We start from the raw sequence: 23,848 nt of genomic DNA, 5'->3' as shown, positions 1-23,848 counted from the left end.
CACATTGTTTTTTGCTATTCATATTTGCTGAGTTTGATGATAAATTCAAATGAATGATGGGAGGGATTTCAGAAATTTTCAGAGGGGATGGACTTCATAGATTTTTAACTTTACAGAGATCTCTATCTGGAGGTAGAGTTTAACATTATGGAGACCTCTATTTGAGGGCAGGGCTGGTTTTAGGGATATTCAGGAGATTTGGTCAAACCTAACATTCTGTCTATGTGAGCTTGCACTCGGTGAGTTTTACAAATTTAATTTTTATACCTTCAGTACCATTCTTGATTATGCTGAAGACAGGTTGATGGCATCCTTATATGGAGAATTGTCAAATAAAGAAAATGCCTTGCTCATTTGTATTTCTTAAAGTCAATAAAGTATGTTAAGTATTTTATTTTTTTTAAATTCCTGTTTGAAAGGTGCCTAAATACAGTTACACGTAATTAATTTTAATTCTTTGCTCTAGGATAATATAAATTTTTATTTATATACACTGATAGAGTCTGTCCTAAAACTGTTATATAGACTTGTATTGATATTGGATTTACGGCCTGTAAAAATGAACTCCATGATTAACTATTTGAATGAATAGCTCTAGCTGAAGGTTGACCCTGGTGAAAGGCTTTTGGAAAGGTAAAGCTAAACATTCAGGGAGATTGCATACTTTTACAAATGATCTCTGAACATTTCATCATGTTCCTTAAAAACTGTACTTAAGATTTTCCATAGAGTTATTCAAGAAGTCTGTGAATGTATAGGAACAGTTATCATTGTTCATATATTCTACAGACCTTTGTATCAACAATGCTTCCATGAATATAGATAATCAAAGGACACAGAAACCTACAGTAAGTAAAATGCAAGGTACTGCCTATATTAGTAGTAATCGGTAGCAGTAATTCTAGATTAATGTACCAACTGTGTGGTACACACTGAGGGTAGTGAAAAATGAAAAAGACCTGGGATAATTGTGCAGTCAGATATGAAGTTCTCTGACAGTGCAGACATGCCACCAGCACTGCTCATGGGGTTTTGTCAGTGATATGCAGGAATTTGTACAGCAGGGGCAAGGAGGTGATTATCCCATTCTGTAAGCCAATTTTCATCTGCATCTTGAGTACTGCTTACATGTCTGGAAGCCTCATTCCAGGAGGGGTGTGGATCTGTTGGAATGGGTGCAGAAAAGAGCAGTGAAATTAGAGGTACAAAAGGGTATTTTTACTAAGGATGAGTGGGTATTCTGACCTAGGGTGTTCTCATGTACAAAAGGATATTTTCACATAGTTTCCAGACTCAGCAATTTGAATAATTGCTGAGTCTGGAAACTAGGTTACTGCATGGAAATATGATTGAGGTATTTAAGGCTTTGAAGGGATTGGGAAGACTAAAGTTGATGGTATTCTTACTCTCAGACACCCCAAATAAGGGACATAAATATACTGAGATAGGATGGTTGCAGATAGAGAGTAATTGATTGTTGGAACAATTTTCCATCTGGTGTTTTTAGAAGTGGGTTGTTTGAATAAATTAAAGGAAGCAATAGAGAAATTATTAGAGGAGTTGGGCAAATGAGGTTGGTATTTTTATTATTATTTTTTTTGCCTAATGCTGCATAAATTTGCTTCTTTGCATCAGTTGACACTGCTAATATTAATACTAACTAGCTGCCTATAAAGATTTCATCATGAATGTTAATGCATAGAAATGGGTGTAACAGCATCATGCTTAGAGGAACTAACTTCTGGAAAAGTGGAAAAGATTTTCTGTAGAAACAAATATCATATGTTGTTTTCGTTGCATGGGAAAACTTGGGTATTGTACCAACTTGAGGAACACTTTGTACAGGATGGCATTTCCCAGCTATGAAGCAGGGCAGTTTAAAATGGCACAATTTAGGCTGCTTTTTATAGTACAATTTTGGATTAAGAGTATTGTAGATGATGCTTTGCAAAAGAAGTATTGTGAGACATTATGGTAGTATGCCATTCTTCCAACACTGATGTGTTTATGGTACAGGAATAGTGTTAAATCCAACTCTCTTCCCTGTTGAGGGGGGGATTTAATGCTGGTTTTTTTTTTTGGTTTTTTTTTTTTTTAGGAGCATTAGCAACTAAGGCCATATTGCTCCGGGGATGTGCGGTGGTCATTCCCTGACCTTTCCGCATCCTCCGTATTTGGTGGTGACGGGCTCGAACCCCGGTCTAATCAAGAAGCGTGTGCTACACACTGGTGCTCCTTCCCACCTGGCTACGGAGGCGCCGGATTTAATGCAATTAATAATATAGCTGTGATGATATTTTATCCAAAAAGGGAAATTTTTTCACCCTGTGGGTGGAAATATCTTACCTGCAACCCTTCTGAATTCAACAATGCACTAGTCATCATGTTTTTCAACAGGACTGTGCCCCCATCACAAAGCTGATTGTTTGCTAAGTTTGAGGAGAATAATGAATTGATTCTTTCAGAACCCATTTAATTCTGCTGTGGAATAAACTGAAACTGGAAAGACACAGTGGCTTGTCTGTGGAGGCCAACATTGCTTACCCAGAATGTAAGAACATTTCTGTCAACAGGCATCATGAATTAGTTTATTTGTTATGTTATTTGTTACAGGTTTATTGATGCTCGCATCCAAATTCCACTGTTGACTAATTCTGAAAGGCATTTTCAATCAAGGTAAAAGGGAGTAGGGCTCTTGCCATGAGCACAGCACATAAATTAGCCTATGAACACACAGTGAGTTTTTTAAATCAGATTGACTTACATAAAAATCTTAAAAATGGCATGGCTAATCTGTTAAAAATTTTATTTGATGAACGATGTTAAATATGGGCTTTTTTTTTATATTACTTTGGCTTCTGATGTGAATGATTTCTTTTCATTGTTGTAAATTAACTGTTATTGTATTTACCATTATTTTCATTGTTAAAAAGTTCTAATTTCCATTTCTTTCTTTTTTTTAATTTTTTTTAGCATAATCCTGAATTATTAAACTTTCTGGAGATCTTTCAAAATTAGTTTTGGGAAAACTGATTTGCAAATGTTATCCATTATTGTTAGAAACAAAGCCTTTGGTATATATCCTTGCGATCTAATGCTTTTGTGTAAAAAGCCATACCATAATATAAAATTTTGGAATTTATAGAAAGATAGTAAAAAAAAATTGCATAATGAATAAAGACCATGCCATAGAAGAACCTTTAGCCGAGGCCAGTGACGATACTTCTGATGAAGTTACAAGTGAAGTTAAATATCGTTCCATATCCTGTGAAGTTTTGTTTGCTAACATATTACCTGATGACACATTTGCATCAGTACCAGCTGAATTACCTTCATCGGAACAACAAGAAAACTTTCACCATTTAGGATATTCTTCTACCATACTAGTGAGCACTTTTTCAGCCGAAGAACCAGACATATGTAATGGAAATGAATTTTCTGAATGTGCAGAACATGCCTGTACTTTAGGTGATCCAAGTGCATCTGAAATCGACATTTTAACAGACAATTCTGCAGATGATTCCAATACACCTCTTGTTGAAAGTTGCCCTCCTTTATCTAGAGCACTGTCATCAGAATCACAGTCACCAACGTACGTCATAAGAAATACAATTTCAGTGTATTCGTTCAAAGGAAAGCTATTTGGTTGCCCACGTGTTTTGCCTGGAGGGCGAGAAAGACGAACAAGTGCAAGAAGAACCACATCATATACTACTGTAGTTAGTAAAGAAGATGGTGAAAAATCTCTTTTACCAATTCTATCAGAGAAAAAAAAAAAGGTCAAATTTACCACACACCAGAAGTTAATCATTTTTTGTATCTGTTTAGTTGATTTTACATCTTTTCTTATCATGTCCATTATTGCACCATTCTTTCCTTTGGAGGTAAGTATATATGTAAAGCATTATATACAATAGTTTAAACATTATCACATGAAAAAAGTACAGAGTTTTATGTATGCAGTTATTTCAAATTACTAATGCATAACAGTCTTATAGTGAAAAGAGTACCATATTACTATTTTAGTTTTATAGTGGAAAAAAAAAAATCATATTATTTAATAAGAATTGAAGTTTAGCAATATTCAGTGGAGTTAAAAAAAAAAAAAAAAAAACCATCACTTGCAAAATTCACTGAATTTTTGTGAAATTTAGGAATATATCATATATTTCATAATAGCATTATCCTATTGCATCATTCTTCTTTAGGAAGCTCTCTTAGATGCTGTCATGTTCTATACATGATTGCATCACTCTAGCAGCAGTATAAATACAATGCATATGCCATGAGCCCAGTATTCTCTGCTTTGTAGTAGTAGTAGTAGTAGTAGTGGCATGAGATGCAAGAAAGCAAATGTATGAGCTTATGCAGCATCAGCCAACAAAAAAAAAAAAAAAAAAATCACACCATTCCCTCCAAATGCCTGTCCAGTTCCTCCTTAAATTTATTCAACCTATCAACTTCCACAACGACTGATGGAAGTTTGTTCCAGCAATTAACCACCCGCTGGCTAAAGACAAATTTGCGCACATCTGTTCTACATCTGTCTTTTCTTAATTTGAATTTATGCCCCCTTAGGTTCGTAATCTGAACAAGTGGAAGGATCCCATCACAATTCAGCGTGCTCAACCCATTCAAGGCCTTATATACCTCAATCAGATCACCGTGCAGGTGCCTAGTCTCCAGCCACTGCAATTTGCAGAACTTAAGTCTCTCTTGGTAAGAGGATCCCTTCATTCCCCTCACCAATCTTGTTGCCCTTCTTTGTACACGCTCAAGTAAATCTACATCCTTCCTAAAATGAGGCCTCCAGACCTGTACGCAGTACTCAAGGCGTGGCCTCACCATTGCCTTATACAGAGGGATAATCACCTCCTTTTCCCTGCTAGCAAAATTCCTATATATCATTGACAAAACTCCATGACCTGCCCTGACAGCCTCTCTGCATTGCTCAGAAAACTTCATATCTGACTGCACAATTACTCCCAGGTCTTTTTCATTTTCTACCACCTTAAGTGTAGTACCACACAGTTGGTACGTTTCTCTGGGGTTACTTCTACCCGATGCAGTACTTTGCATTTGTCAAGGTTAAACTTCAGTTGCCACTTCTTAGCCCATCTGCCCAAATTATCTAGATCCTGTTGCAGTAGCACACTGGCATTACTGTCATTAACAACCCTGCCAACCTTTGTATCATCTGCAAACTTCGACATTAAGCCTGATATACCTTCATCAATATCATTGATAAATATACAAAACAACAGTGGACCTAACACCGAACCCTGTGGGACTCCACTAATAACATTAGTCCAAGAAGAGCAGCACCCATTGATTACCACCCTCTGTCTTCTCGCACTTAACCATCCTTTTATCCATTGTAGCAACTTACCCTTAATACTATTCTGCACCAATTTGTACAATAGTCTTCCATGTGCAACAGTGTCAAAAGCTTTCCTGAAATCCAAATATATGATATCAAAATTATTTTTTGCATCCAGTTCCTTGGTAACCACATCATAATATCCTATCAAATTTGTCAGACAAGACTTTCCCTTAACACACCCATGCTGTGTCTGAATTATTGCTGCAGTCTTGTCTAGATGATCCTGCAATGCATCTTTAACCAGCGACTCCATTATTTTACACGGAACAGAAGTTAAACTAACTAGTCTGTAATTACTAGTGTCACCCTTCGATCCCCCCTTTGTGAATTGGGGATACATTTGCACATCTCCAGTCCGTGGGAACCTCCCCTGAGTCCAAGGATGCTCTCATAATTATGGCTAAGGGTTTTCTTAGTTGCTTTGCCGCCTCCTTTAATATAACTGGATAGATCCCATCCACCCCAGGTATCTTATGTTTAACTTCAACAATTTCTCTTCCACTTTTCTCTCAGTTATTACAAAATCATTAAGTATCCTGCTACAATTTGATAACCTTCTGCCATTTTCAAACCTTAATAATTTCTCATGTGTGAATGTAGGTGCAAAATACTCATTCAGTTTGTTTGCTATCTGAGCAGGATCATCAACAGTCGAACCATCGATGACAAGTGGACCAATCAGATTCATCCCCTTCCTTTTAGAGTTTATATAAGTAAGGAAATCCTTGCTGTTTTTCTTAGCATCTTTTGCCAAGGATTTCTCGTAATCTGCCTTCGCCTGCCGAACCTCCTTTGTGACCTGATTACAGATTAACTTATATCTGCCATAGGCTTCTGAGTCGCTTGATAATTTTTATGCATCCCATGCATTTTTCTTCTCTGTTAAGAGTCTCATTAGTTCATTTGACAACCATTTAGGCCTAAACCTTGAACAATATTTCTTAATAGTTATGAAACTTTTAGTAGCTTCCACGATTAATTCCTTGAATGCTTCCCACTTAGAATTTACTGTTGGTAACATCGTCAGTTGATTCCACTGTACAGAATTTAAAAACTGTCGGAGACCACTGTACTCGCCTTTACGGAAGCAAAAACCCTTTCCTTTACCCCTGATGGTAATTAAATCTTTAAGTAAATCCCACGTCAGTACACTGTGATCACTGCCACCTAGTGGTTCTTTTATCTGCAAATTCCTAATACATGAATGATCACTGCTGATAACCAGATCAAGAGTATTACTTTCTCTGGTTGCCTCTCGAACATGCTGCTGCAGAAAACAATCATCCAATAAATCCACAAAAGTCTGACTAGTGTGTGAGTGCCCAACCCACAAGTTCCAGTCAATATCTGGGAAGTTAAAATCCCCCATTATAAGACATTCCGATTTACTAGCCCACTCTATTTCTCTGTACAATTGTTCATTGTACTCATTCGAGTCATTAGGCCTATAACACACTCCTACTCCTATTTTTGCTTTCGCAGTGCTTATGTCACACCAAACTGACATAACAGTGCACTGTTCATCTATATCAACTGGATGCATTTCTTTTGATTTTATGTTTTTCTTTATTAACAGCATAACACCTCCTCCCTTCCTATCCTGTCTATCCTTTCTGTACACATTGTACTCCCCAAATTCCAGTTCGGCATTCCTTATATCTGTGTGACACCACGTCTCTGATATCCCAACAATATCTGCCTTTGATGTCTTGACCAACATTTCAAATTCATCAAATTTATTTACTATACTTCTAGCATTGGTATACATGCAAGTATACATGCACCTATTCTTATTCTTAGTTACTCTAACACATCCCATATACCCACCTGTTTCACGGTGACTGCCATCCGTCCCAGAAACCCCCAACACCCCTCGCTCCAGGTCGCTACTTATTGTAATAGAAGTTGTGCAAGAATCACCTTCACCTCTGCCTACGGCTACAGTTAAACTATTAGTCCTTGTATCCCCCCCAAGCTATCAGTTTTCCGACCCACGTAACACTGCCTCGATAGCATCAGCAAATATTCTTGTACCCTTTCTATTTAAGTGTATCCCATCCCTGTAGAAGCAGTCTCTTGTGTTAACGAGTACAGTCCAGGCTGAAAAAAATTCTATCCCTTGAGCCTTGGGGGAACGGGGCCCACATCGAAGTTCGGGCTCATCCCCCAGAGCCAACAATAAAATAGAATCAGTGTCAGATTATTTACAGAATATATGCTTTTGACAGTATTTACAATGAAATAATAAAGATATTCATATTTACATTATGTTATATTAATATTTATATTCACAAAGATATTGTTGACTTTATTTACAACACATTCATAAAGACATCGTGCTTTGAACATTATTTACAATATATTGGGCATTATTATGCTGCCCTTATCAATGTGCACTTTGCCTGGCCAAGGTCAGGCTCTGAAGGATCTGTCTTCGGTACCTCCGATCCTTCACAAACCTACAGATGTCGCCGTCAATTGAAACGATTGTGGGGAGCATCTCCCTGGGGAGAAAGCGGTCACTGAGCGATAGTCTGTTATAGTGAGATGTGAGCGTGGGAGCTGACCTCAGTCCGGGTAGAGGGATCCTCCAGCCACACAGTTCCCAGATGCTTGGCTCCGAGACCATTCCGGTTTTCATCTTGACAGTGAGAACAAGGCGTTTTTCAAATACAAGATCTGGAAGTCGGGCAAAATTAAGTGAGATCGCCATCGCAGTTGTTCTTTGCTGGGGTGGACGACAATGTTTTTGTGTGATCCAACGGAGGAGCCAGTATTCGGCAGAGTACACGCACTTGATGTTGGTAGGGGCCGCTGACCCCCAAATTTTCGAGGCATACAGTACGACAGAGTATACTGAGGTGTATACATATCGACGAGTCACATCCAGATCCCTAACGTGGAGCAGTTGTTGTTTTGTGGTCCAGCGCATTTGACAGAATTTTGCTGTGAGCTTGTCAATGTGGGGGTTGAAGCTCAGTTTATAGTCGAAGACGACTCCCAAGTCTGTATGCATCTTGACCACTGGGAAGGGAATGCCGTCTAGAGAGGCTTGGATTTCAGTGGGTTGGCGCTTCAGAGAAAAGACAATTTGTGCTGATTTGGCAGGGTTAATGAGGAGGCCAAATTGATGGAGATAGGATCCTAAGTTATGTAACTTTTCACAGATCTTTTTATTGATGTTTGAGAGATGTTCGCCGGGGTTAATCTGAGTATATATCTTAATATCATCGGCATAGCAGAGTATGTCTTCTCTCTGTTGCACAAACTTAAGAATAACTGCGGTGAATAATGCTCCGGAGAGAACTCCGCCTTGGGGAACTCCTGCAGTGATCTTTCTCCAGATTGTGTGTTGATCCGCTTTAAGAAGAATGGTTCTCTCAGAGAGCAGGGCTGTGATAAACCACAACATGTCACCTTTTATGTAGAAGTAGTTTTCTAGGAGGTGAACAAGTGAGGGGATACTGATGGAGTCGAAAGCAGCTTCCAGGTCGATGTAGGTGACAGAAAGCTCTGCTTTTGCTTCTAGTGCACCGAGAATGGTGTTGGTTATCGATGTTAAATTGGTGACTGTGGATCTACCTGGAATGCCATAGTGAATCTGTGGGGGTTTGTGAGGCACGATTTGATTGGTGATGGTGGAAAGTAATGTCTTCTCCATGAGCTTCAAGAGGCTGGAAGAATGAGAGATTGGCCTGAACTGTTTAATGAGGGTTGCAGATTGGCATTTAGGGTGTGGCCTCACAGCATATCTGTTCCAGAGAGGGGGAAAGTAGTGCTGCGTTAATACACGGTTAAAAATTGATAGTAGCGGATCGATGATAAACGAGCTAAGACATTTAATCATGAATTGTGGCACAAGATCGGGGCCTGCAGTTGCAGTGGGTGGCAATCCATTTATAGCAGTTATAAGCTGCTTCCTGGTGATGCGAACGGTGGCGAGCATATCAGTAGGGACGTTGTTGATGGGTAAGTTGCCTAGATGCATCGGGGCCACAGTGTTTGAGAACCGTGCAACGTGGTCCATCCACAGTTCAAGGTCCAGTGTCTTAGGAATTCCTGTGTGCTGAGAGTCATAAAACGATTTGCCTTTTCGTAGGGTTGAATTTAAATGCTTTTTAATTGCAAATATTTTCTTACGGTTGAAAACTGCTCGGGCTCTGGAGAAGGCAATACGATTCTGCCGGTCTCCTACTCTTAATATCATTAGTGCCACCGTGTACAACTATATCACCTTTTGTGCCCCTAAAAGATGATATCTGCTCTACAACGTCATCAACCTTTGCCCCTGGCAGACATACCCTGGTCCTGTTCCACCTATACTTTGTACACAATATATTTCCCGTCTCCCTGACAATAGAGTTACCAACAACTACTAGTTCCTGTGGGACCAGCGCATTCTGCCTTGGGGGTTCCCGCTGTGTTGCATGATGACCAAGTGCAATCTCTGGCGTTGATGTGGGCAGCTGAGAGCCTGATGGGCCCCTCAATTTAGACCTTTCGAGGGCATCCACCCTGTCGTTCAAACTCTCATAACAATGCTGAGTTGTCGCCTGATTTCCTTACACTCCTTACACATCGCGCACACACAAAGACATCCCCCATGGCAATATCATGTTCCGTTCCAGATAGTTCGGCAAACATTTCACAAGTTGCACATTTTTTTAGGCTGTGATGCGTTGGAGAATCGCCCCCCCCTCAGTTCTCCCCCGAGTCACAGCACTCCTGCCACTTTGTGCCCGTTGCTTTGCTGCTCTAGTTTGGGGCATGATATTTTAAATTAATAAGATCAATAAATTAAATTAAATTAAATATCAATACTACGCTATCTAATAGAAACAGTGAAGCGTATTACTGTTTCTATAATTATACTTTAGAGCTACCTAACTACCTCAATTAAAAATTTGAATTCCCTATCACTATATACAAAAACAATGCCTGCAAGATTCGAACGAAATAATGGTTTTATAAAGTATTACGTATATCTACAAAAACTGTTTATATAAATTAAAATTAAAATAACCAGCGTAATTAGAACTATAAGACTATGTATTAAGTACAATATAAAATAACAATTATGTAAATAAAAAGCAAAAACTTATCGTTTTTTTCGGAGCCTGTAACTCGCAGCTGTATTTTCTAAAGAGAGTCAGCGCCCTCTCCTTGTTCTTGGCTTAAAAACTTTGGATCTCTCTCTCTCTCTCTCTCTCTCTCTCTCTCTCTCTCTCTCTCACACACACACACACACACACACACACACATGGCTGGCATGAATGAAGTTTTAACTAGTAAATTATTTATCTGAAACTATTTAGAATTTACATTAAAATAAATTTATAACAGATAGCCATATATTTCAGGAAGATTTTATTGCTTTTTTAGTGGCATTGTTAAGTACAAATATATGTAGGTGTTAATCATTATCAGCATCATTGTTATTACAGTAAACTAAAATCCAGCACCCTCAGGTGTTGAGAGGTGCTGGATTTTAAAATTTTCTGGGTTTTGAGAGGTATACCTAGTGTTTGGACAATTTTAGAAAAGTGCATTTCAATCAATATTATGGATTAGCAACTGAACTTATTTACATCTGTAAATGATTATAGTGACTAATAGATAGTACCGTTGGTTAAAACGTACATTACAGTTCAATTTGATGAATGTGAGCAAATGACAATAAACATAGTTACAGCAAATTGTTGTCAGAATAACAATGGATATATTTCAGAGAAAAAAATACTTTCACAAGAGAAGCAGAAAAAATTAATTATTCTCCTTGAGAAATATTTATTATAACGAGGCAGTCTTTATCAGTTTGCACAACGTTTGCTTTTAATGATATACTGTGGAGAAATTTAGTCTGTGTCTCACACATAAATCTTTATCAGTTTAAAATTTTGCTTTATGATATTTGCTACGATGTATAATTTTCTGCCATAACATCTAATTTTTTACCATAATATTTGCTTTTAATAATGTACAGTAGAGATTATTCAGTTTCTCACATTAATAACAAAGATTGCTAATATAATTGGGGAAGGATGTTAAGGTGGTCATTACTAAGCATATAATTCCATAGAATTGTATTCTTAGTAATGACTACTCTTATGCCACGTGAATATTAAGATAGTTTAACTAATTCCTATATATTAAGGTAACGTTTCGGGAACCTTGCCGGCACCGATCATCAAACAATATTTTGGCTGTTAAAGGACAAAAAAAGAAAAAGAAAAAAAAAAAAGATACTACATATTTGTGGGATAAAACACAAAACTTCATATGTGACTATTATTATTATACTTTATATTATACATTATTATTAATTTATAATCATCATCATCAAATTCTAACGGCTTTGCCTTGTTGCTGCAACCATACATCTCTGTCTACTGCTAAACGTTTCATTTCCTTATATCCCCTAAAGTTCATTTTCCTCATTGGGTTTTCCAAAATTTTCTTCCTTGGTTGTCCCCTTCCTTTCTTTCCCAATATTTTTATTTTTCTGAGATATTCACTAAAAATTTGTTATGTCTTAGGGTGTGTCCTGAAAATTTAGATTGTCTTTTTGCTGCTGTTCTGAGTAGCTGCTGCTTTTCTTGCATCTTGTTCAAGACAGATTCATTGGATCGTAGCTCAGTCCAGCTAATCCTCAACATCCTCCTCCAGACCCACATCTGTGGATTTACTGGATGATTGTTTTCTACATCAGCATGTTCGGGAGGCAACTAGAGGGAGGAATACTCTTGATTTGATTATCAGCAGTGATTCTTCATGCATTAAGAATCTACAGATAAATGAACCACTAGGTGGCAGTGATCACAGTGTGCTGAAGTGGGATTTACTCAAAGAGGTAACTACCATTAGGGGTAAAGGGAAGGGTTATTGCTTTCGTAAAGGCGACTACGATGGACTGAGACTGTATTTAAATTCTATACAGTGGGACCAACTGATGATGTTACCAACAGCAAATGCAAAATGGGAAGCATTCAAAGAACTTATCTAGGAAGCTACTAGGCTTTACATACCAACTAAGAAATATTGTTCAAGGTTTAGGCCTAAATGGATGTCAGATGAACTAATGAGGCATATGGCAGAGAAGAAACATTCATGGGATACATACAAATTAACACATGACACAGAAGCCTATGATAGATACAAGTTGATATGTAACCAAGTTACAAAGGAGGTTAGGCAGGCTAAGGCAGATTATGAGAAATCTTTGGCAAGGGATGCAAAGAAAAACAGCAAAGAGTTCTTTACTTATGTAGACTCTAGAAGGAAGGGGATGAATCAGATTGGTCCACTTGATATTGATGGGTCAACTGTTGATGATCCTGCTCAGGTAGCTAACAAACTAAATGAATATTTTCCATCGACATTCACACATGAGGAGTTATTTAGCGAGGGGAATGCCAGAGGTGTATTCAACTCTAGCAGTAAGCTAGAGAATCTTGTAATAACTGAGAGTAAAGTGGAGGAGAAATTGTTGAAGATAAATACAAGAAAGGCACCCCGGGTGGATGGGATCTATCCAGTTATATTAAAGGAGGCAGCAGAGGAAGTAAGGAAACCCTTAGCCATAATTATGAGAGCTTCCTTGGATTCAGGGGAGGTACCCACAGACTGGAGATGTGCAAATGTGACCCCAATTCACAAAGGAGGATCAAAGGCTGACACAAGTAATTATAGACCTGTCAGTTTAACTTCTGTTCCAGGAAAATTAATGGAGGCACTAGTTAAAGAAGCACTGCAGGATCATTTAGACAAGACTTCAGTTATAGCTCGGACACAGCATGGTTTTGTTAAGGGGAAGTCTTGCCTAACCAATTCGATTGGATACTATGATGCAGTCACAAAGGAACTGGATGCAGGGAATGACTTTGATATTATATACTTGGATCTTAGAAAGGCTTTTGATACTGTTGCACATGGAAGATTGCTGCACAAATTGGAACAGTGTGACATTGGAGGCAAGTTGCTGCTGTGGATAAAGGGGTGGCTGAGGGGGAGAAGACAGAGAGTGGTAATCAATGGACACTGCTCGTCGTGGACTAGTGTTATTAGTGGAGTCCCTCAGGGCTCAGTGTTGGGTCCATTATTGTTTTCTGTATTTATAAATGATATTGATGATGGTATATCAAGCTTAATGTCGAAGTTTGCAGACGATACAAAGGTAGGCAGGGTTGTCAAGGACACTACAGACACTATGCTGCTGCAACAGGATCTGGAATGGTTGAGCAGATGGGCTGAGAGGTGGCAAATGAAGTTTAACATTGACAAATGTAAAGTACTAAACATGGGAAACAGCAACCCCAGAGCAACGTATCAACTCTGTGGTACTACACTGACAGTGGTAGAGAATGAAAGGGACCTGGGGGTGGTTATGCAGGCAGATATGAAGTTCTCTGAGCAGTGCAGACGGGCTGCAAGAGTAGCTCATGGTGTATTGTCAATGATATATAGAAATTTTTCTAGCAGGGATAAGGAGGTGATTATTCCCTTGTATAAGGCAATGGTCAGGCCACACCTAGAGTACTGTATACAGGTCTGGAGGCCTCATTTCAAGAAGGATGTAGAGCTGCTGGAACGAGTACAGAGAAGGGCAACAAGATTAGTGAATGGAACAAAGGGGTGCTCTTACGAAGAAAGGCTTAAGTTTTGCAAATTACAGTGTCTGGAGACTAGGCACCAGCGAGGTGATCTGATAGAGGTGTATAAAGCCTTGAATGGTTTGAGCATGCTCAATGCTGATGGGATTCTTCCTCTCGCTCAGAATAATCACCTGAGAGGGCATAAATTCAAATTGAGGAAAGACAGATGTAGGATAGACGTGCGGAAATTTGCCTTTACCCAGCGTGTGGTTGGTTGGAGGAACAGACTTCCATCCCTTGTCGTGGAAGTTGATAGCCTAAATAAGTTTAAGGCTCAGCTGGACAGGTATTTCGAACTAACAGAGGGGTGAAGTGGAAGTGTTTTTTTTTTTTTTTTTTTTTTTTTTTGGCTAATGCTGCATAAGCTTGCTTTCTTGCATCAAATGCCTCTGTTAATGCTAATCTCCAATGCCTCCGGTCTCTTGATATCTTGTTTGCATATTGTCCAGGTTTCACTTCCATACAGCAGCACACTCCAAACAAATGACGTAGCAAACTTTTTCCTGGTTTCCCTGTCGATGTATGTGCTGGTTAGAATATTTTGCTTGTTACTGAAAGCTTGCTTGGCAAGGGTGATTCTTCTTCTGATATCTGTAGTGCACTGGTTGTCCTGGGTAATGAAATTCCCCAAATAACAAAGCTGTTTCACTTGTTCCACTTTGTTGTTCCCCATTTTGAAGTTTGTTTGAGGTTGTTCATCATTCTTGGTGACGACAAGTATTTTAGTATTTTGTGCATTTATCTTTAGATGTGAATCTTGTAGCCTTAATGATAGCCTTTCCAACATCTTACACACTCCTGCTCTGAGTCAGCCAATAATGCTATGTTGTCCGCGGGGACAACATAGCATTATTGCTATGTTGTCTTGATACCCTTTGCTTCCTGCTTCATTTTTGTTATGGATTCCTCAATGAACATGTTGAAAAGGTACGGGGATAAAGAGCAACCCTGCCTCACACCTCTCCTGATCCTTGCTTCCTTTATGGTACCATTAATATCTATTTCAGTATGTTGTGTCTTATACAGATGCAGGATAAGCCTTCTGTCTCTCCAGGCCAGGCCAAAGTTTTTCATCACTCTGAACAACTTCTTCCAATTTACATTATCAAAGGTTTTTTGTATATCAACAAAAGCAATGTATGTTCTTCTATTCATTTCCATTCTTCTTTCAAGAATAGTTCTTATTGCTAGAAGCGCCTCCCTTGTCCCACATCCAGTTCTGAAGCCAAACTGATCTTGATCGATGACCTCTTCTGTTCTTTTCTTGATCCTGTTCTTCACTACATTCAAGATGATTTTGGATGCATGGGACAGTAGGGTTATAGTCCTGCACAGTCATTAGCATTTCCTTTCTTTGGAAGAGTGATTGTTCTGCTTTTATTAAAGTCATCTGGGATTTCACCACTTTCATAGATTTTTTGTATCACTTGATAAAGCCTATCTTTCATGTCTCCTCCCATATTCTTGAGTTGCTCTGCCTGGACATTGTCTGGTCCTGCTGCTTTCCTGTTCCTTAATTGACTCCTCAAATTCACTCCTTGTTCAATTTGGGCCTTTAGTTTGCCCTTTTTGTTGGGCCTTTAGCATCCTCTTCCACCTTGTCTTCTGTTTCAATATAGTCATTCTCATCAATTGTTTCTTCTCCACAGTAGAGTTCTTCTAGATATTCCTTCCAACGCTCACCAATTTCCTCTGGGTCCATCAGTAGGTTCCCTTGTTTGTCTTTATTCATCGTGCTCCTCGTTTTGGGATTGTATTGTAATGACTTAATCTTTCTATACGCTTTGTCTGTTCTTCCCTTTGTCAAGTTCTTGTCAATGTCTTCTGCCATTTTATTCATCCAGTCTTGTTTTGCTTCCCGACATTTGGTTGTAATTAGGTTCTTTGTGTGTCTATAGTTCTCCTGACCTTCCTCTTTGGGTGTTTTCCTATATTTGTTACGTCTTTGTATGAGTTCTAGTATTTCTTCCGTGATCCATGGTTTCCTTGGACCAAAGCTCCTCCTTCCTAATGTCTCCTGTGTTACTTTAATTATACCTTGCTTTGTCAAATCCCAGTTGATTTCTCCTGTTATGTTAGCTATGATTTTTCATTTGTTTTCTCTTCGTAATTCCTCTTAGCATGTTCATATTGTAATTTATCCAAATCCCAGCTAGTCCTTTCAATTCGTTTGAATTTCTTAAATCTAAGATTGCACTTTGCCATCACGAGACAGTGGTCACTGTCAACTTCTGGTCCAGGATAACTGTGGCTTAATTTGGTTGCAGTATATATATATTTTTTATTATATTTTTTCTGTTATACTCTGGGACGACCAAACGGTCAGAGGGGTTCACAAGATAGACAGATTACAAGAAACAGCACTGTATTCAGCAGTCACGGGCTTGAACCCTGGTCACTCAAGGCACATCTACTTATGCACCCGCGTGCCTGACCACTAGGCTACGGCTTGTCTTGCCTAGTATGTAATCAATTTGATGGCATTGTATATCACCTGGTGCTCTCCAGGTATACCTTTTTCTCTGTGGTACTTCAAATAAGGTATTGGTTGTCACCATATCGTACTGTTCACAGAAGTCGAGCAGTCTGTCGCCTCTGCTATTCCTGTTTCCCAGTCTAAACTTCCCAACTCCTACTCTATCATATTGCCATCCGACCATGGCATTGAAGTCTCTCATGATTACAAACGTTGTCACCATCCTTTGTCAATTTCAAGAGATCTTCAATTTTCTCATACATCTATTTCCTGGTTCTCACTGTTAGATGTTGGGAAGTACACTTGGATAATTACTAGGTTTCTCGGTGATGTTTTTATTTTCACCATGAGTAGTCTGTTATGTACATGGTAGGTATTCATAACATTCTTTGCCCAGTTTTTCTGGATTAGGACACCAACACCATTTCATCCAGTTTCTCTATCCCCACTGTAGATCATTTTGTACTCATCGCTGAAGAAATCACCATTAACTTGCCATCGGGTTTCACTCAAGCCCAAGGTGTCCATTTCCCCATCACGCATCATCCTTTTCACCTCTTCTGGCTTTCCCAATCTCAGTAGAGTCCGCACATTCCACATCCCAATTTTCATTTCCTGTTTGTTGCAAGGGTTTCGCTGGCTGATCACCCGAGAATCCTTGCTTGTTCTCCTGCCAGATCTTGGGATTTCCACCACATGATCAGTAAACGAAGTATAATTTTGTGTTTGCATGGTTGCTTGTTTTGGGAAAAATAATGCTGTGGGTTCCCATTGCCTTCTGCATGCTGTTTATACCTCAGCCAGGTGTTTTAGTCAGCCACTCTTAACATGGAGAACAGATGCTGTTTGTAGCCGCTCCTGACAACGAGGCAGACGCTACTGTTGTAGGGTTATACTGCCCTATACTCGGTCGCCATATCCCCATTTGTAAAAAACAGGATGCACTATGAGAAGGTGGGGTTGGCATTTCAGTAGGAGAGGCTGTGTTTTGCACATCACTGCTGCTTGCATCCCTAATTTATAATAGAAGTAAGAATTATCTATACAAATGGGAAGTAAAAAAAAAGTATCAGGTTAAAAAATTTTTTTTAAAGTTAAAGTTACAATTAAACATATAATTAGTTTTAAACGGAATTATAGCATGTAGTCATACTTGTTGTCAGCCCCTCTGCTTACTGAGTGTCTCGATCCCCAATCGAGACACTCAGCAAGCAGAGGGCTGATAACAAGTAAGATTACATGTTATAATTCTGTTTTAACGTTAATATATTTATATATAAATATATAATAATATAAATTGTTTTTTATTAATGACTTTCTTGAAGAAATAGTGGACTGTTAAAATTATTGTATTTTATATTGCTTGGTTTTAATATTTTCTTTCTGTCCACTTCCATCTTTTTATGTACACACTTCTGTTCTGCATCAGTAAACAATGCTGAACAGTTGCTTTCTTCTTTCTTCAGCTGTTGTTATCACTTTACCATTAGTATTTAGTAGAGGCATATGATGCAAGAAAGCAAGCTTATATAGCATGAGCCAAAAAAAAAAAAACCTTCCCGTTTCAACTGTCCATCACTCCAAACGTTTGTCTAGTTCAGCCTTGAATTTATTTAAGCTGTGAACTTCCACAATGACAGATGGAAGTTTGTTCCAGAAATCTACTACCTGCTGGCTAAAGCAAAATTCTGCACTTCTGTTCTACAATTATCTTTCTCAATTTGAATTTATGCGCCCCAGGTACATAATCTGAGCAAGAGGAAAAATCCCATCAACATTGAGCTTGCTCAAACTATGCAAGGACTTATACACCTCAATCAGATCACCTCACAGGTGTCTAGTCTCCAGACTCTGCAATTTGGTTGTTAGTTGCTGTTACCAAGTTGCTGTTAGTTGTAACAGCAACTGCAAGTTGCTGTTACCAAGCCTTTCTTGGTAACAGCAACCCATTGTTCCACTCACTAATTTCATTGCCTTTCTCTGTACTCATTCCAGCAGCTCTATATCTTTCCTAAAATGAGGCCTCCTGTATGCAGTACTCAAGGTGTGGCATGACCATTGCCTTATACAAGGGTATAATTACCTCCTTATCCCTGCTTGCAAAATTCCTATATATCATTGACATGACCCCATGAATTATTCTTGCTGCCTGTTTGCACTGCTCAGAAAACTTCATATCTGACTGCACAGTTACCCCCATGTCTTTTTAATTCTCCACTACCTGAGTGTCGTACCACACAGTTGGTATGGTACTCTAGGGCAGGGGTCTTCAAACTTTCAACATCTATGAAACTCTTGTCTCTAAATATTATTTCTGTGGAATCGTACTCAGTTAATATGTGTTTTTAGGTATATAAATGACTTAAATTTTTTATAATCATAATATATACTTTACTAAAACATTAATTATTATTATAATGATGAGGAGAACAACTAGAAAGGTTGGTGGAAAGGGTCTATATGATGACAACACCCGAGCCTGCATAAAAACCAACTAGAAAGTATAGTATAAAAATTAACCCTTCAATAAATTTATTCAATATAATAATAATTGACAATATAGAATACAAAATCAATAAATAATGATTATATGCCCTACTGGAAACTAAAATTTTTATTATCATCTAAAATTAGTTATTGGTCATTGTTCACGACAATATACTCAAATTAATGGCTTGGATGTGCTTCCATTTGTTTGCAAAGATCGTCAAAATTTGGAGTTATTAAGCTTATTTGAAAACACATTTCTGGTTCACATCTAATTTGTTTCTGTACTCTATTTTTGTACTTGTATACATGGAAAAGGGTCTTTCGCAAAGATAAGTCATAACAAAAGTCAAAAGAATTTCTATTGCTCGTTTAGAAATTTATGGGTATTCCTTGTACACTCGAAGCTAAAAATCAAGTAGCTCTTGTTCTTCATACTTTGCTTTTAATGTCAGATCAGTTGTTCTCTCTCCTTCAGTGGTAAATCAGTTTCTTTGGATTCACGAAATGAATTTTGAACCCAGTTATATGACTATTTTTGGACTGGAAAATATTCTCGGAACGTTTCACGAAGCTGTGATAAGTGTTGCACAATGTATTTTTGTACAGTCTTATTAAGACTGATTTCATTGAATGTTAAAAAATCATTTAGCTTTTCAAAACATTGCACATCTTTTTTTTGTATATACTTTTTCCAAAGATCCAGCTTCAAAATCATTGTTTCGATTTTGTTGTTAACTCTAAAGATATGTATTTTTGTTCCAGAAATCAACCATGTTCCTTGCAATGAAATATTCAGTTCATTCAAAAGAGAAAAATATCTGCAAGATATGCTGTAATTTGCATCCAAATTTCATCCTTTAACTTGGATACAAAGTCATGATTTTGTTGAGACAAAAAAATTCTTACCTCATCCCTCAATTCATAAAATTGACTTAAAACTTTTCCACGTGATAACCATCAGACCTCAGTATGCAAGAGTAATGTCTTATGAACACCAGATTATTCCTCGCAAAATAATGTAGGTAATCGCGGATTCGATTCTCTTGATTTGATAAAATTAATGATTTTAACTACATTGTTGAGTACTTCTTTTAACTGATCTGGCATTCATTTCACAGCTAAAGCATGACGATGAAGACTTTGCTCCATCAGTACAAATGTGCAAATACAAATCCCAAGATAATTCATTTTTTTCCCTGTATGTGTCGATAATTTCAAAAATATTTTCCCCTTTGGTCCTGTCTGGAAGAGGTTTACCAATGAGAATATCCTATTGAACAGTTGAATCACAAATATAACATACAAGTACAAGTAATATTGCTAAGCCAGCAACATCAGTTGACCCATATAATTGTAGCATAAGGCCATATAATGAATTTTTTTAAATGTCTTAATTCTTCTTCACAAAAATGTGACATGTCTTTAATGTGCCTAGCCATGATTGTATCAGAAAGGAGAACGCTGTCAATTTCTTTAGAATATTTTTCGCCAATCTTACAAATAATTATATCTTTTGCACAAGGCTTAATTAATTTTTCCCCAATTGTGTAAGCTTCATCTGCCTTGGTGATTCGATAGATAACGCAGTAAGATGCTTCCAGTGATGCTTTATTTTCAGAGTAAAATATACTTAGAAAACATTTTCGTTTTACTTTTTAGCTCCCCACATTTGCATTTAAAATATTCAATATTTTTATCCTTTAAATGTGGGTCATTACTTTCCAGATGTCTTTGCAATTTTGCAGGATTCAGACTGCTATTCTACACCACTTTTTCACATTCGACACACAATCCATTCGGCTCATATCCATTTTAAGTCCACATAAATCCAAAGCTTAACTAATTGTCATCATATTTTTGCTTCTACAAGCATTTACATTTGTAGAAATTTGTCTTCCTGTGCTGTGTACTCGCTTTACATTTGATTCTAGCGACACAGAAGTAGAAAGTAGAGACATTGATTGCACTGTTGCCGAACTATTATTATCTTCTTCAGTCTTAATAGATTTTAATATTCCTGTTTTTAACCAATTCTCCATTATTGGGGATTCACATGTGAAGCAGAAATATCTAAAAACGAAATGAAAAATAAATTGTAATATTCGTAAATGCAAATAAACTAATAAAGCATTAATTAAAAATGTGCATGGTGACAACAGCTGAGCCTACTGAATAAATAACTAGAAATACTAATTTAAAGATGAACCCATTAATAAATTTATTATGAAATATTAATTATATATACTGAGTGCTTGACTGAACACATAGCATTAACTTGAAAATTACAGTATGTATTTGTGTTTAATTTTATTTCTGTGTACTAATATACATATTATGTATAAATAAAAAAACGAAGTATATACCTACCATTTCTAAAATTTAGGCCAATTTGTATATAAATACACTTCTTATCACAATCAACAGCACAAAATTGACTATATGCTTCAGAAAACAAATAATAATACTCAGCTCGAATCAAGCAATGCACAATATTTCTACAGTTGCTTGTACTACAGCCACAGCCACATCCAAAGTCACAGTAAGGGTAGCGGATTGCTTCCAATTAAGGGTACCACTAATATGTAATTGATATAGAAAACAAATAGCTCTTTAAAATTAGGTTGTGAAAATTTTTGTGGTTACGATATGTTAAATTTTTTTTTCTCAAGTGTAAGTGCTGTTTTAATAAATTTTTTAAATAATGCAATTATGAAAAAAACGAAAATTATAATTTTTGCAAAACTTCAAAAAATGTCTGGCAGAACCCAGTTTGAATATCACTGCTCTAGGGTTACTGCAGTATTTTGCATTTGTTAATGATAAACTTCAGTTGCCACCTTTCAGCCCATCTGCTCAACTTTACCAGATGCTGTTGCAGTAGCGTACTGTCCTTACTGTCATTAACAACCCTACCAGCCATATCATCTGCAAACTTGGACATTAAGCCTGATATACTTTCATCAATATCATTGATAAATACAGAAAACAACAGCTTTCCTGAAATCTAAGTAATTTTGATATCAAACTTATTTTAGTGGCAGAATTAATTAACAAGTACAGGTCACTGTTGAAAAAAAGCTGTGAATTAGGGTTGAATTTGAAAGTGTCTGCAATTCTACCCAGACACGATAGGAAGGAGTATATGATGAGAGCATTGTCGATCAATTCGGCCCTGGAAAGATTGTGCCAGGCTCAAGGAGTAGAATTTTTTTCAGCCTGGTCTGTACTTGTTAACAGGAGAGACTGCTTCTACAGGGATGGGATACACATAAATAGAAAGGATGGAAGAATATTTGCTGATGCTATAAAGGCAGTGTTAGGTGGATTGGAAAACTGCTAGCTTGGGGGGATACAAGGAATAATAGATTAACAGTAGCCACTGGCAGAGGTGAAAGTGATTCTTGCACTGCTTCTATTGGAATGAGCAGCAGCCTGGAAAACAAGATGCAGGGTATTTCAGAGCCTGCTGGGAGTCATTGCAGTACAAGTAAACACATGGGTTGTGTTAGGATAGCTAAGAATAGGAACAGGTGCATGTATACTTGCATGTACACCAATGCTAGGAGTTTGGTAAATAAATTTGATGAATTTGAGATATTGTTAGGATATCAGAGACGTGGTGTCACTCAGATATAAGGAATGCAGAACTTGAATTTGGGGAGTACAATGTGTACAGGAAGGATAGACAGGATAGGAAGGGAGGAGGGGTTATACTATTACTTAAGAAACACATAAAATCCAAGGAAGTGAAGCCAGTCGACATCGCTGGACAGTGCAGTGTCGAGTCAGTTTGGTGTGACATAAGCATTGGGAGATCGAAATTGAGAGTAGTAGGGTGTTATAGGCCTAATGACTCTGATGAGTATAATAAGGAACTGTACAGGGAAATAGAGTGGGCCAGTAAATTAGAGAGTCTTATAATGGGGGATTTTAATTTCCCAGATATTGACTGGAATTTGTGGGTTGGTCGCTCACACTAGCAAGGCTTTTGTAGATTTATTGGATGATTGTTTTCTACATCAGCATGTTCGGAAGGCAACAAGAGAGGAGAAATACTCTGGATCTGATTAACAGTAGTGATCTTCATGCATTAAGAATCTGCAGGTAAAGGAACCACTAGGTGGCAGTGATCACAGTGTGCTGTAGTGGGATTTACTCAACGAGGTAACTACCATCAGGGGTAAAGGGAAGGGTTTTTCCTTTCGTAAAGGTGACTATGGTGGTTTGAGACAGTATTTAAATTCTATACAGTGGGACCAACTCATGATGTTACCAACAGCAAATTCAAAATGGGAAGCATTCAAAGAATTAATCTTGGAAGTTACTAGACTTTACATACCAACTAAGAAATATTGTTCAAGGTTTAGGCCTAAATGGATGCTAGATGAACTAATGAGATATGTCGCAGAGAATAAAAATGCATGGGATACATATAAATTAATGGGTGACATGGAAACTTTTGATAGATATAAGCTGGTCTGTAACCAAGTGACAAAGTTGATTAGGCAGGTAAAGGCAGATTATGAGAAATCCTTGGCAAAGGATGTAAAGAAAAACAGAAAACATTCCTTTACCTATGTAAACTCTAGAAGGAAAGGGATGAATGAGATTGGTCTACTGGATATTGATGAAAGGGATGAAACTGTGATGATCCTGCTCAGGGGGCTAACAAACTAAATGAGTATTTTGCATCTACATTCACACATGAGGAGTTATTCAGGGAGGGGAATGCCACAGGTGAGTTAAACTCTGGCAGTAAGCTGGATGATTATGTAATAACTGAGAGGAAAGTGGAGGAGAAATTGTTGAAGATAAACATAAAAAAGGCACGCGGGGTGGACAGGATCT

At 37.8% G+C, this 23,848-nt stretch overlaps 1 protein-coding gene across 1 annotated transcript in view; it reads left to right on the top strand.

Annotated features, from left to right (window-relative positions):
• Nucleotides 1-3,099: 3,099 nt before the first annotated feature.
• Nucleotides 3,100-23,848, top strand: part of LOC150077726 (MFS-type transporter SLC18B1-like) — a 296,012-nt gene continuing 275,263 nt past the window's right edge. Inside the window, exon 1 of the mRNA XM_090385228.1 lies at nt 3,100-3,884. Coding sequence (XP_090241354.1) covers nt 3,171-3,884 — 714 coding nt within the window. The 5' untranslated portion in view covers nt 3,100-3,170. The remainder of the gene's footprint in view (nt 3,885-23,848) is intronic.

Source organism: Mastigoproctus giganteus, chromosome 11, assembly GCF_048544385.1.
Source record: "Mastigoproctus giganteus isolate SK-2022 chromosome 11, ASM4854438v1, whole genome shotgun sequence".
Lineage (NCBI taxonomy): Eukaryota > Metazoa > Arthropoda > Arachnida > Uropygi > Thelyphonidae > Mastigoproctus > Mastigoproctus giganteus.
The sequence above is the reverse complement of the archived record's forward strand: the minus strand, read 5'-3'. Positions and strand labels throughout refer to the sequence as shown.